The sequence below is a fragment of the Salvelinus namaycush genome, chromosome 28, assembly GCF_016432855.1.
Source record: "Salvelinus namaycush isolate Seneca chromosome 28, SaNama_1.0, whole genome shotgun sequence".
Lineage (NCBI taxonomy): Eukaryota > Metazoa > Chordata > Actinopteri > Salmoniformes > Salmonidae > Salvelinus > Salvelinus namaycush.
Window position 1 is genome coordinate 19,857,474 of NC_052334.1, and position 13,495 is coordinate 19,870,968.

The 13,495-nt window shown below is 45.4% G+C and overlaps 2 protein-coding genes across 13 annotated transcripts in view; one reads left to right on the forward strand and one right to left on the reverse strand.

The window, feature by feature from the left end:
• Positions 1–141: 141 nt before the first annotated feature.
• LOC120023154 (creatine kinase, testis isozyme-like) lies at positions 142–4,466 on the forward strand. Its single transcript, XM_038967164.1, has 8 exons — positions 142–232; positions 925–1,126; positions 1,912–2,066; positions 2,201–2,333; positions 2,854–3,025; positions 3,316–3,439; positions 3,594–3,783; positions 4,161–4,466. The coding sequence occupies exons 2-8, from the start codon at positions 934–936 to the stop codon at positions 4,337–4,339; spliced, it is 1,146 nt and encodes a 381-aa protein (XP_038823092.1). The 5' UTR covers positions 142–232; positions 925–933; the 3' UTR covers positions 4,340–4,466.
• Positions 4,467–4,528: 62 nt separating this feature from the next.
• LOC120023151 (MAP/microtubule affinity-regulating kinase 3-like) overlaps positions 4,529–13,495 on the reverse strand; it is a 36,162-nt gene continuing 27,195 nt past the window's right edge. For 7 of the 12 annotated variants that reach the window (XM_038967154.1, XM_038967153.1, XM_038967157.1 and 4 more), the window contains 8 exons: positions 12,546–12,645; positions 11,290–11,402; positions 11,037–11,184; positions 10,719–10,921; positions 10,501–10,604; positions 9,086–9,352; positions 5,548–5,592; positions 4,529–5,200 (listed from right to left, as the gene is read on the reverse strand). In XM_038967154.1, the coding sequence (XP_038823082.1) occupies positions 4,861–5,200; positions 5,548–5,592; positions 9,086–9,352; positions 10,501–10,604; positions 10,719–10,921; positions 11,037–11,184; positions 11,290–11,402; positions 12,546–12,645 (1,320 nt within the window). In that variant the 3' untranslated portion in view covers positions 4,529–4,860. Of the gene's footprint in view, positions 5,201–5,547; positions 5,593–7,283; positions 7,364–9,085; positions 9,353–10,500; positions 10,605–10,718; positions 10,922–11,036; positions 11,185–11,289; positions 11,403–12,545; positions 12,646–13,495 lie in introns of all 12 variants that reach the window. The other 5 variants (XM_038967158.1, XM_038967152.1, XM_038967151.1 and 2 more) reach the window with 2 other exon arrangements.

The following is a 13,495-nucleotide window of genomic DNA, read 5'->3' on the forward strand; positions in this document are numbered from 1 at the left end:
AAAGAAAGACCAAAGGAACATATGAAAACTGCAATCTCGTATAGCCTAATAATCGACAAATAGATGGACTACAAATACTGACCAATGGGAGCCGAGTTCGCCTACTATAAAGAACCATCTCCAAGAACATTTTCCACCGGAGAGCCAAATAACGTAACTGATTGCTCGCCACGGTCGGAAAAATAGGTCTCGTTGTGTCTTCCCACCTAGTAGTGACCAGCCTCGGCAGCAGGTAGGACCACTATTTCTACTCGTTCAGGATGACATTCATTGATCATTCATTGATGGCATAAGTCGTTTTAACCCCAAATCAGCTCATTGTGACTAAGCAAGTACTTGGTTTTTAACAGAGGCGAAATTTTATTGGCTATTTGTGTCCATCCATATATATTTTTCATTTTCCGTGAACATTTCGATAACAAAAGACAATGAAAACAATTGTATAACGCCTGTAGCCGTGTTCGAGCGCGAGACCCTGTTATTTTGAATATCTTGCTTTGGTCTGTTACAATCTCGCATAGCCTACCCTACATTTTCTTTTTTCAAGGGCTGAGTGATTTGGATATGATTTCCAACATGATCACACGCATTTACCACTCCAGTCTAGAGCACTATAAAATAGTTATTCGGATTGGAATGACGCTACTGCGCAATCTTTGGCATTTGACTGGAGTTCCATCACTCCACCTCTCTTTATCAAATGCCTGTCGACATCTGCCTATACTCGTCTGATTGTCGTTAAGTGCGGTGACTGCGATCCGACATCATTGGTGCCGCCGCTACTTTGCAGTGCGCATATTCAGCCTTGAACTCGCACGCACCTGATTAAAAACCAAGTATTTGACTGAGATCTGTCGTAGGCCTATTTGTAGTATGTTCAAGATCACATTCACCAGTTTTTACCCCACTCCGTGTTGCGTCCAGGGATCAGCCATGCCGTTCGGAAACACCCACAACGCGCTGAAGATGAAGTACGCTTCTAGTGAGGAGTACCCAGATCTCAGCCAGCACAATAATCATATGGCCAAGATCTTGACTCCTGCCATCTACGAGCGTCTAAGGAGCAAACAAACGCCCAGTGGTTTTACATTGGATGATGTCATTCAAACCGGGATTGATAACCCAGGTAAAGACCCAAGCAGCTTTCAACCATTAAGCCATCTGTTCTGCCTCTTAAATGTGCGTTTAGTGAGGGCATGCCATTTTGTTCTGCACGGTAACCTTGCCGATGGGTAATATAACCCTATGAAAGTATGTCTTCAAGTGGAATGTTGCAGGTATTCAATTGGCCTGCATCAGTACCAAAGCACAATGGGGCATTGATTTGTTTCGGATAACCTTTTTATTTATGATGTTATCCAGCAGGGGTCAAGCATCACTTAGGAATAATGCTTATTGGTCAAGCATACCATAATAATAACTTAGCAATATGGAACTCATCATAGGTTGTCACTGCAATTAGTGATGATCTGGTGACTCCATATGAACTGAAATAGTATAGCCTAACCCTTTTTGAGGGGAAATGAGTAGTGTCCATGCACCATGCCCTTACCCTGTAGAATGTGTTTTGTTATTGTTCAGAAATGATAAAATGGCCAAACTGACCAAGAGGCTGTCTGTCACCTGTCCCTGACCTAGGCCAGCACAACAACCACATGGCAAAGGTCTTAACCCAGAACATGTTCACCAAACTCAGAGACCGTGCCACCGCCAACGGCTTAACCATAGATGGTGTCATTCAGACGGGGGTTGATAATCCTGGTAAAACTAACCCATCCGGAGTCTATCGACTCCGCCTGTATATAGCTTAATGAAATGCTAAGTATTGAGTGAGGTTGTCACTGTTTAATCTGTCATGCTCTACAATTTGTTTCCTAATTGAATCCATCCCTGATTGACCCCCCATTCCAGGCCATCCATTCATCATGACTGTGGGATGTGTGGCTGGAGATGAGGAGACATACGAGGTCTTCAAGGAGCTGCTGGACCCCATCATTGAGGACAGACATGGAGGATACAAGCCTACAGACAAGCACAAGACTGACCTCAACCCAAACAACCTGAAGGTACTGCCCTTTAAATGGGTCCCTGGTTGACAGTGGTCTGAGACTCATATTCAACAGTGTACACTGCAGGAAGTTGACCAGTATTGATAAGTCACGGAGAATTCAGAACTCAACTTTGGTGTCTGTTTTCACAGGGTGGAGATGACCTGGACCCCAACTATGTCCTTAGCTCCCGTGTCCGAACAGGAAGGAGCATCCGGGGGTTCTGTCTGCCCCCACACTGCAGCCGTGGAGAGCGAAGGGCCGTTGAGAAAATGTCTGTTGAAGGTACTCACCTAAACCCACCTAAAGTGGGCTGGGGCTCTGAGTGGATGCCATTCTCAGAATGATGCCTGGTCCCTGATGCAACATTACTGTGTAAAGAGTCCCCTCTAGTGGTGAACTATGTGAATGTATTTCTACATCTGTTACTGACCGGAAAGGATCGCTTTAGCCCAGGGGTGTCCGTCATGTTGCCCGGGAACTGCATTTGGTTATATTTCCCAGCCGTCAACATTTGGGAAAATTGGTCCTCTATCGTTTTTGGAATTTGATGCTCCCTGAATGTCTAGCTTTAATTTTGGTGAATATTAGCGAGCTAGACACAGTCAAGAAACTATGAATGTAGGTCCATTATCATTTCTACACTGTTTCGAATTTGGTTAGTTTTCCCCACCCGTGGGCCGGATTGGACCCCATCGCTGGGGTCCAATGGTTGTAATGTGATCACCAGATTAGTGAAAGCCACGTAATGGAGTCTCATCCAGTAACCTCAGACAATGTATCTGACACATCTGTTCCTCTGCAGCTCTGGACTCCCTGTCTGGTGACCTGAAGGGGAAGTACTACGCCCTGAAAAACATGACAGATGCTGAGCAGCAGCAGCTGATTGATGACCACTTCCTGTTTGACAAGCCTGTGTCTCCTCTGCTGCTGGCCTCTGGCATGGCCCGGGACTGGCCCGATGGCAGGGGGATCTGGTAAGACAGGGATTTCCCATTCCCATACTTGATGTCCTCAAAGGCATTACAATTTGGTTTTGTTCTTACTCACTGAAGTCATTCTTACTTTCTACCCTCCAACCTATTCAAGTAAATGACTGCCAAGAGGGATAGGAAATGTAGTTACCCTCAAACTAGGTGTTCCTAAATCTCTGGTAAGTCGAAGGGAGAAAGTTCAAAATAGTTTATATGCTGGTGGTGGCTTCATAAGCCACTGTCCATGACCTTGTCAGAGGACCATAGAACATTTATTTATTCTAATCTTCAAGGCACAATGATACCAAGACCTTCCTGGTTTGGGTCAACGAGGAGGACCACCTGCGTGTCATCTCCATGCAGAAGGGTGGCAACATGAAGGAGGTGTTCAACCGTTTCTGTACTGGCCTCACAAAGGTGAGAGGGAATATCTGAGGGATACATTCATAAGGCTTTAAGAATGAAATATGAATCATAATTTGCCATATTCATGTGTGAAAACATGCTGGCAATGATCAATCGATGTTTGTAATCCTTTTCTTAATTTGACCCCCAAATCTCTTTTCCTCAGATTGAAACCCTGTTCAAAGATAAGGGCACTTCATTCATGTGGAACGGGCACTTAGGCTACGTGCTCACCTGCCCATCCAACCTGGGAACAGGGCTGCGTGCTGGAGTCCACGTCAAGATCCCCAACATGAGCAAGCATGCCAAATTCGAGGAGGTACTCAAGAGGCTAAGGCTTCAGAAACGTGGAACAGGTACAGAAAATGTTCCATTACTGAACCAGATACCTAATTGTGTTTGTTTGCTGTTCTGTTGCTCAGGGTAAATTACATTAAGGCTGTAAAACGACCAGCAATAGTTCAGGCATTAAAGCTGGAATTCCTCTAAAAGGACTATTGTAGCTATGTTAAAGGAGGAACTATTCACCCATTTTGAATTGTATGTCCTCATATGATGCAAAACTCATCATACCGGCTGTATTTCTGCCTGCTTGCACAGTGATGGCTCCGATACACATGGAAACATGAAATGACCCCAGGAATCGATAGAGCATTGCTCAGATGCACCAAAACGATACAATGTTCAAAATGGGTGAATCTTTCTTCAGTCCCTCTTCTGATGTCTATTTCAGGTGGAGTAGACACCGCAGCCGTGGGTGGAACCTTCGACATCTCCAATGCCGATCGCCTGGGCTTCTCCGAGGTGGAGCTGGTGCAGATGGTTGTGGATGGAGTCAAGCTGCTGGTTGAGATGGAGAAGAAGCTGGAGAAAGGCCAGTCTATCGATGGCATCATGCCCACCCAGAAGTGAAAACTCTTGTGATTGCTTCCCTTTGCCATCTGAATGAATGTGTGACACTATCCTGGAATGCACTTACTCTCTCACAAGGTCCTCTTTCATTGTGATAGTGGATCTGAAAATAAAAAAACTGTTTCAATCCACGTTTCTTTCTTTCCCATCTTTGATGAAGTTGCACATCCTCAGATTAGAACTTAAATATGCCAAGTTTACAGAATTTTATTGAGACATTGGTGATCTTACCATGTGAGCATTTACATGAACTCCATCTCTTATACATTCTTTGAAATTAAAGAAATGGTGTATAACAATGTGTGGCTGTCTTAAGTCAGATTCATTATTTACTCTGAAAAGGTTAACTTTCATGAGATGACAAATGCTATTGGTCAATTTTCTCAGTATGACAAACCATATACAACCAGATTATATACTGTAGTTATTAGTAATTCAGTGATTATTGCCAAACTCATTCAATACATACTCAGTATTTTGTAAAAAAAAGATTGTACAGCTTATACTTTCACCCTTTTTGTTCATAGCTCTAACTCATTGGTGACTTTGGAAGCAATGTTTTTAAAAGCGATGGATGAGCCTGATATCCTCTTGAATCTCACGCCATTGAGGGAGAGGCGGGGCAGCTTGCACACCTCCATCACCCATTGGACAAGGTTCTCAGCATCGCCATGGACACAGAGCAGCAGGAAACACTCTTGCTGTTCGTAGTCACAATTGTTGGCCTCGAGCACCTTGCGTATCTCCCGCATGATGTCACAAGGCTCCATGGAACTGGTGTTCCTCATACTCCAAGTGAATCTGAGGGAGCGGGGTTTACCGTCTTTACTTTCCCCTTTCTGATCCCCAGGTACATGGCGACTGGTAGGAAGGAGATAGGAAAATGCACAGCTTTAGTGAATTCAACTTTTTCTATCTGTATAACAGTACTTCCTTCAATATGTTTTAAAAGGGTCTTCCATGAATAGACAAAATAATGCAAGGTGTTGATCAAAGGGTCAATTAGCAGAGCATTCAATAAACAGATGGTCATGAAGCACCATACTCAATGAGGAAAAGGTGAGGCATGGGTAAACCCTATGAATTGACAGAGTGAACTATTGGTTGACTGACAAAATGAACGGAGAACAGAGCTGGGCCTGGGAGTGAAGTGATATCAAGCCTATAGTCACAGGAATATCAGGCTGAGAAAGTAACCTACACCTCACCTTGAGCTCTCAAATCTCCCGTTTCTTTCAAACTCGGTTGAGACTCTGTGACAGTTGAGGGAGCAGAGCAAGATTAGAAGTGAAAAAACACTAAATGTGGACTTCCAAAAGAGTATTTTGTAATTTTAAGAACAGATAACACTGATATATATATTGACAGATATATAACATGTATATTATAGAGTTATAAAAACAAGAAAGCCACCAAGGTTACTATAACCTCATTATGGAAGTATTGACATGAAACCTGTGCACTGATCAGTCTCGTTGGTGTTCAAACTTTCTTGCTTCTTTAACACAAAATAAAAACAAGAGCAAAGGAACAAAAAAAAGCACTTAAACAGATGACAGAGCAAGGGGATACACAAATGGAAATGTGTTGAATGATGGTATGACAGCTTGGTGACGTGAAGAGATTCACCCCAACACGACAAAAACAAAATCATACAGTGGAACTACAGTCCACACACCCACACGTTTGCGCACACAATTATGCTGTGTTCGTAACCAAGTGGGAATTTACCACATACGACTGGAAAAAATCCACTTCAACGGACCTCAAACTGGAAATTACTAGTGGGAAACTCGTCTATCATCCTGAGCTCACTTCTCTCATTCTGATGTCACCTTCTAAATAAATGACCTCGAGAACAGCAGTTAAATGCAACAAAACATTATTTATAAAAAGCTATCTATTAATATGTTTTTTTAACACTATAATTTGTTTATGGTTTTAAATTCCCACCACCCACTTTGTTACGAACGCAGCATTTGGGTCAGTGCATGCAGACTGGGGCTATTGTGGGAGGACTCATGCGGTCTACTCTAGACAGACAGCAGAACAGAGGTCCCCTAGTCCGATGTTTCTTCTCTCGGCGTGACACTGGATATGTTTCAAGAATTCATATTTGTATTTTAATTGTTTTATTTAACCTTTGTTTAACAAGGCAAGTCAGTTAAGAACAAATTCGTATTTACAATGACGGCCTAGGAACAATGGGTTAACTTCCTTGTTCAGGGGCAGAACGACAGATTTTTACATTGTCAGCTCGGGGATTCGATCTAGCAACCTTTCGGTTACTGGCCCAACGCTCTAACCACTCGGCTACCTGCCACCCCAAAGAAGAGGGTGGTTGGTTAAAAAGACAATCAGGCAACCAGTCATAGGGCCATTGTAGACAGGGACTGCATACCAGGTCCAGACCCTAATGAGTTTTGTGCTCCACACATGCAGACTAGCCTTGAAATGATTCTACGGGAGGGTAGAGGAAGTTAGATTCCTGGAGGGGTATTAGTTAGTGGGCAAGATATCAGCCTCAAGCCAGGGGGATGAGGGACACAAAAAGGTCTGAGACTTTATCTGGGACAGGGAGAGGGGCTGGGAGTGTCTGTCACATACACATACTGGAGAGAAGGGAATGTGACTGTGTTGGGGTGTGTATACAAATTCGTTCTCTCCACACAGAACTCTGACACTAACTCTTGTGGGGACATAAGGGTTGAAATGATCCCTTACTCTAGGTCTCCATCTGCGACTTCCTACAATTCTCTATATCTTCTGCTGCTGAATCTGGAAGAAAAAATGGATTCTGAAAAAAAGCTTGTATTTTTTACGGATACATGAACAGAGAAAGAAGCTTGATGTTCGACATGATCACAGGCCGATGATGCCAGGATGACAAGGAAGAAGAAAGGGGGAGAAAAGAAGGGGAGAGGTAGGTGAACAGAAGACTTACTAAGAGTCTTTGCTCCCTGGGCAGAAGGGATGGCAGGCCCTGATTTGGCCATCTGGCGTTTGGTCGGGTCAATACTGACCCTGAAGGGAGGAAGAGCAGTGAAAAGGTCCAAGGTTAAAAGGCACAGAAAGGTCAGGGAAACATTGGCACACAGCAGTACAATAGTGAGGAGAAGAGTGAAGGGAGGGAACAGAAATCAAAGCGCATTGCCTACTACTGAGACAAGAGACTTCCTTCCCTATACTTAAACCAATCGTTTCCAGGATGTTACTCTGTGCAGAAATAAGAATCAACAGAGAAATGAAATGAGTGACAAGGACCTGGTGAATGAAGAAATATGGAAGTGTTGCAAAAGGTGACAACTTCCCAAGATGTAGAACTTCTGGTAGCCACTAGATGTCAGTGTGTCACTTAATCAGACTGAAGAACAGAAGGTTATGTCTGAAGAGGAGGTATGGTGGGAGAGCTTTGCCTATTGTCCCAGCTTTGTAAACAACATATCCTGACCTGCCAGACCATCTGCTTGTAAATGTTTACAAATTGATGTATCAAGACATAAATCCCTCTGATCTTGCTCATCAGAACGCCTGGTTCACAAAAAGTATTTCACAACCCTCTCGGTTCCCAACAAGTGAACACGACTCCACAAAGAAATATTACAAACTGAAGTTCCCAAAGCCTTATAAACAATAATTATTATCTGAATACTCTATATCCTGCATCGCCACATCACAAAGTCGATCACATTCCTACAAGCCAGCAAAGTTATTATAGGGAGCATTGGTCACAACTAATAAGATACAGCAAAATCCAATTATGGACAGAGATAAAGACAAGTTAGAATAGACAAATATAATCTGTCTACCTTTCAAGCACAGATCTGTCTACATAAAAAACACAAACTTACCTGGAACAACAGTTCAATACAGATCAATCATTACTTTGTTAAAAACAAATCAGAGTCAATAGCAACTTTGTAAGCAGGACCGTCCCCACTGCATGCATTGGAGATTGATTAGTGTCAAGCTTTCTGTTGACTGTTGATGGATTTTTTAACTAACTGACCGATCGAGAGAGCAACACTGCCCTTACAATCTAACCCATCGTTAACTCCAGAAGCCTAAGACCAATCACTGTCACAAAACAGAGGTTCTAAGCAGTATGTCAGTTCCAGCTTGTCCTAGTACTGGTTTTAGTTGATTAATTGCACACACTGAAGGTAATAGGGGGTCCTACCTTTTCGTAAACCTAAAGGAAATGTTTCTACAACAGAATCAGCAAACACACAGAAACAGTGAAATGAGGCAAGAAACTGAAAGAATATGATTGGTTGAAACTTGAAATGAGTGAAAAGAAACAGGGTGGTTGGAATCAATGGCGAGGAGGAGAAGGTTCAAATGACATATGTTGATTTCTATTCCTCATGTCAGGTTAGTCTCGGGACAACCCCGAATTGTTGACAGTCGCCTGGCTGCCTGTCTGAGATGTGTTCAATCTACTCAGTCTGGACAAAAATTCAAGTTGGTTTTCCCTGCTGGTTTACACTTGAGGTATGTTTAATTTGATGTCTTTCTCAGACTGGCACCCAGGCTACGTTATCAGTGCTTCTGGAACAATCTATTGTTAGTAGGACTGTGGATGTTCCACACAATGTGATTCATGATGCTAAAAAGCACGCCGTTCAAAGCCCACTCAGAATGATTAAAAACAAACCATATAGCTTGATATAGTCATAGTATATTTTAGGGGCTTGGACTCATAGTTGAATTGAGTGGCATGAAGCTGTAGTCCCGGACACCTACCTGCGTGTGAGTTTGGAGGTGAGTTTGGAGAAGAGGTTGCTGGAGCCGCGGCTGCGGGTCTGGGAAAGGGGCGCTGCGTCTTGGGACAGGGTGGGTGAGGCTGGGGGCCCGTTGTAGGTGGCCGTGCGGCGCTCCTTCAGCTGACCACTGTGGAAGGTGCTGCGGCTCGCCGTGCCTCGTGGGAAACGTAGTCTTTCTGGCGTGGTGGCGCTGGTGATGCTGTGGGTGGATGCCACAGGGTTCCGCTGGCCAGGAGACACGGCCACACTGCAGGGAGGACGGAGGGAAGAGATCAGACGGAGAAGAAAGACAAACACCTGGCTGTACATACCAGTTCTATACATAGAATCAACAGCTGGGACATTATCATATCACCAGTACCTTACCTTCAAGTCCTAAACTCTAAATTCTAAAATGACATCTAATCTGTGTCAATAATGTTCATTTAGAGTTATTCTAGTAGTTCACTATAGTGTGATATTGTTGAAGTGAGTTGGAGTCCTAATATCCAGATAGAACTAAACAAAGAGAGGAAAACTTGTTGGTGAAACATGGAGTGACTAGCACAGGTTTGGATAGTCAAGCCAGAGGTAGGTAGTGGAGCTGCCAGTGCCAGGACCAGACCAGGGCCAGGCCAGGGCCAAGGCCAGGGCCAGACCAGGGCCAAGGCCAGGGCCAGACCAGGGCCAGACCGGGTCCAGGGCCAGACCAGGGCCAGACCGGGACCAGGTCCAGGGCCAGACCAGGACCAGAGCCAGACCAGGACCAGTCAACACCTGGGCAAAGCCAGAGGACGGGCTAATCATCACACAGGCATACGTCTCAGTCATACTGGGACACGACCAGACCACGAAGAAACCAGAAGGTTGGGGGGAGGAAAAAAGGGGCCAAAAAAGAGAAGCCATGGGGGGGAAAGTAGAGAAGCCATGGGGGGGAAAGTAGAGAAGCCATGGGGGGGAAAGTAGAGAAGCCATGGGGGGGAAAGTAGAGAAGCCATGGGGGGGAAAGTAGAGAAGCCATGGGGGGGAAAGTAGAGAGGCCATGGGGGGGAAGTAGAGAAGCCATGGGGGGGAAGTAGAGAAGCCATGGGGGGGAAGTAGAGAAGCCATGGGGGGAAAGTAGAGAAGCGATGGGGGGAAAGTAGAGAAGCCATGGGGGGAAAGTAGAGAAGCCATGGGGGGAAAGTAGAGAAGCGATGGGGGGAAAGTAGATGAAGAGCACAACATTGAGGATATTTCTCCCCTGGAGGCCTGGTCTTGTTTTTCTTCAATAACTTCTGTCAATAATAACAGTATTGATACACATAGTTCCCTCCTCTGTGCCCCTGGGGGGAGAAACAGTGAAGGTGCTGTGTTGAATGCTGATGCCATGTGGAGAACACAGGGAACACAGTAAAATTCTAGCCTGTTCCTTACCTGTTCTCCTTCCCATTGGGAATGACAGAGAGACAGTCCATAGCGTTCCTGTCGCTGCACACGTACGTGTTTCTCCTCGTCATCCCGTCAGAGCCAGTGTTATTCTGCAGGGTGGAATAATATCACAAATCATCATATCGGAATGGAGGATTCATCCCCACTTCAAGTGTAAGAATATGTTATACAATTGATAATGGGATGGAATAGCAGACACTCACGTTGGGAACAGTGGTAACCCCCTTCCTGCCATTGGGAATATCAGCCTTGTTGGGGTTGTTGGCGTTCCCCAGCAAGGGGCTGGGTGGGGGGACACAGCGCCCCCCGGGGACACTGCGCCCTCCCTCCTCTTTGATGTTGTTTTCGGCCGTGCTGGTCTGGCTCCTCTTAGGGTGTCCTGAACCTGGGGCAACATTCTGACCCACTGGAGAAGAGAGAGAAAACGAGGAAGAGAGGAAATGGTAGAGCTGAAACGCATTTGTCAAAGATGAGAATTCCCTCTGAATGGTTGTTAATGACTGACTGATAGAGTGTCTCACCCTGATCACTGTAGCGTCTCTGTTTCTGGTTGGAGGAGACGCTCCGCTGGACTTTGAGGTGTGAGGGGGACTGGCCATTGAGCTCGCTGGTGGGCCGGGGCTTAGCCAGGGACAGGTTGCTGCTGGAGGTTGAAACACTTGGCTCCAGCTAGGTCAAAGGTTACAAACACACACATTCAAAAGATTGGACACTAATGGATATACTAAGCACTAGAGCAAAGACATCAACAACTATCCATTGTGTTGCTCTGACCTCAGAAGACTTCCTCCCCAGCAGCAGGTAGGTGGCAGTGATCTCATCATACTTCATCTTGGCCAGAGACTCCTGGATATCCTCTGGAGAGAAGCCCATCCCCACCATTACATCTGGAACAGTACAGAGACATGAGTTCACATATACAGCCCTGGCCTCCACAAGCACTGTCAAAAACTGTCTTATTTTAAGGGACTTTTCATTTAATGGAATTGACCCCAATCCTGCAGCCCAAAATGAATGCCATAATACCAGAAAGGTCTTTATTCGCCAGTATGAGCAACCAATAGCAGCCCACATCCTTAGTGTGTTCTACATAGATAAAAAATTCATAAGCAATTACGCACACTTGCTCCTCTGACTCATTTAAAGCAAACATATTATATCTTCCTTTTTCACCATAACGACAAGAGATGTTCCACCACTTATTAAATGTAGCAGCAACCTCATCATGCGAGTGAGTCAGCATTGCATTCTAGCTCAGGTGTCATCACCCGGCCCCCCTCCTCCCTCTTGCCCCATCCGTCAGCAGAGGAGGACAGGTGATGCAAGCAGCACAGCGGGGGTGGAAGTGATTGGTTGGGAGGCAGTGGAAGATGGGGAGTGATTACACCCCCACTGCGCTACTTGCATCACATTGAGAGGAGCATGCCAGGTGGGGAAGCTCCCGGAGCGGCAGTTCCACCATACATCAGCTCCCTCTATCCATCTCCCCACTAGGCTATACAGTGCTCCACAATCAATGTGTTCAGGCAGATCAGGCTTCACTAAACCCACTGAGGAGTCAGTGCTTCTCCACTGGGTGAATGAGATGGGGAACGCCCTGAAACGTGATCTCTCTCCACTAGACTACAGAGCCCTCAGTGCTCCATTTCATCTTTCCCTCCCGCCCGCTCTCTTTCTCTCTGCGCTAGGTGACTGGCAGCTCCCTCTAACCAACGTGCTCTGACAGAAATCCCAGCTGCTGTTATGCAATACCCCCAGACTCCAGAGGACATCTTTCAGCATGTACACCCTCTCTCCCCCTCCCTCTACCCCTTAGTGCTTTTATCCAGGCCAAGATGTGGAGGTTCTCTCTGTCTCATGTGTCTCTCCCTCTCGGAGGCTCTTAGTAGTTTTTATGCTGCGTTTGATCTTTTTCTTTTGAAAACTGTAAAGTGCTTAAATACTGAGAGCGATTATGTTGCTGTGCTGCTGCCTCCACACGTTAGAGTTCGTGAAGCTCAAAAACAAGAGTCGTTTTCTCCTCTTAGTACCTATTCTCTTCTGATCTGCGATGTCCTGTTCTGGTTCTACGAAAGGCTTGAGCTCGTCCTCCTCCGATCCCGCATTGATCCAGCGGTCTTTCATGATTTGCTGAAATAAAATGTTAAAAAAAGAGTCCTCATAAAACAGGGTCCTTTAACTCATGATCGCTTTCTTAAATCCACTTAAAGGTTCACTTATTTCACCTCATTGCACTCAAATAACAAATTGAATTGTGATTTCCTCTAAAAATAAGAATTGGAAATGAGATTTTGATTCGAATCAATGCTCCACTGTTTGAAAGCTGAATCGTCATTTAAAGTCAGTCTAATTTAATTCTCAAACAAACTCACCAATCAATCGGACGGTCGTGTACGATGGGTTTACAAGATAATGATAATAGGAAATGTACAACCACGAGGCCGATATCTCTTCTAAATGACATCTTTCAATGCAGGACTGTATGTAATCTGAACTTCTAGTGTCAAGAGGGATGAGGATGGATGTGAGCACACATAACGTGAACACACAGAAACCAAGACAACTATGTGCTGGTGCCTGCATTTTGCTCTGCCTAAAACTCAGAAAACAAGAAAGATAAAAACAAGAGGGATCATGAATTATGTATTGTGCCAACAGAGGAGAGAAAGAGAATGGAGAATATATAATCAGTACAAAAAGAGAGCGGTGTGATGAGTGTCGAGCAGATGCCGGCCCAAGGAATGGAGAGGTGGATGGATGGAGAGATGGCAGGCAGGCGGATGGAGAGATTGCAGGCAGGCGGATGGACAGATGGCAGGCAGGCGAATGGACAGATGGCAGGCAGGCGGATGGACAGATGGCAGGCAGGCGGATGGACAGATGGCAGGCAGGCGGATGGACAGATGGCAGGCAGGCGGATGGAGAGATGGCAGGCAGGCGGATGGAGAGATTGCAGGCAGGCGGATGGACAGATGGCAGG

Excerpts from the sequence above, each read along its gene's own strand:
- LOC120023154 (XM_038967164.1), top strand. The coding sequence starts at position 934 with ATGCCGTTCGGAAACACCCACAACGCGCTGAAGATGAAGTACGCTTCT. Across the intron at positions 1,127-1,911 it reads AACCGGGATTGATAACCCAG|GCCATCCATTCATCATGACT; the intron begins GTAAAGACCCAA and ends CCCCCATTCCAG. Across the intron at positions 3,440-3,593 it reads TCTGTACTGGCCTCACAAAG|ATTGAAACCCTGTTCAAAGA; the intron begins GTGAGAGGGAAT and ends TCTTTTCCTCAG.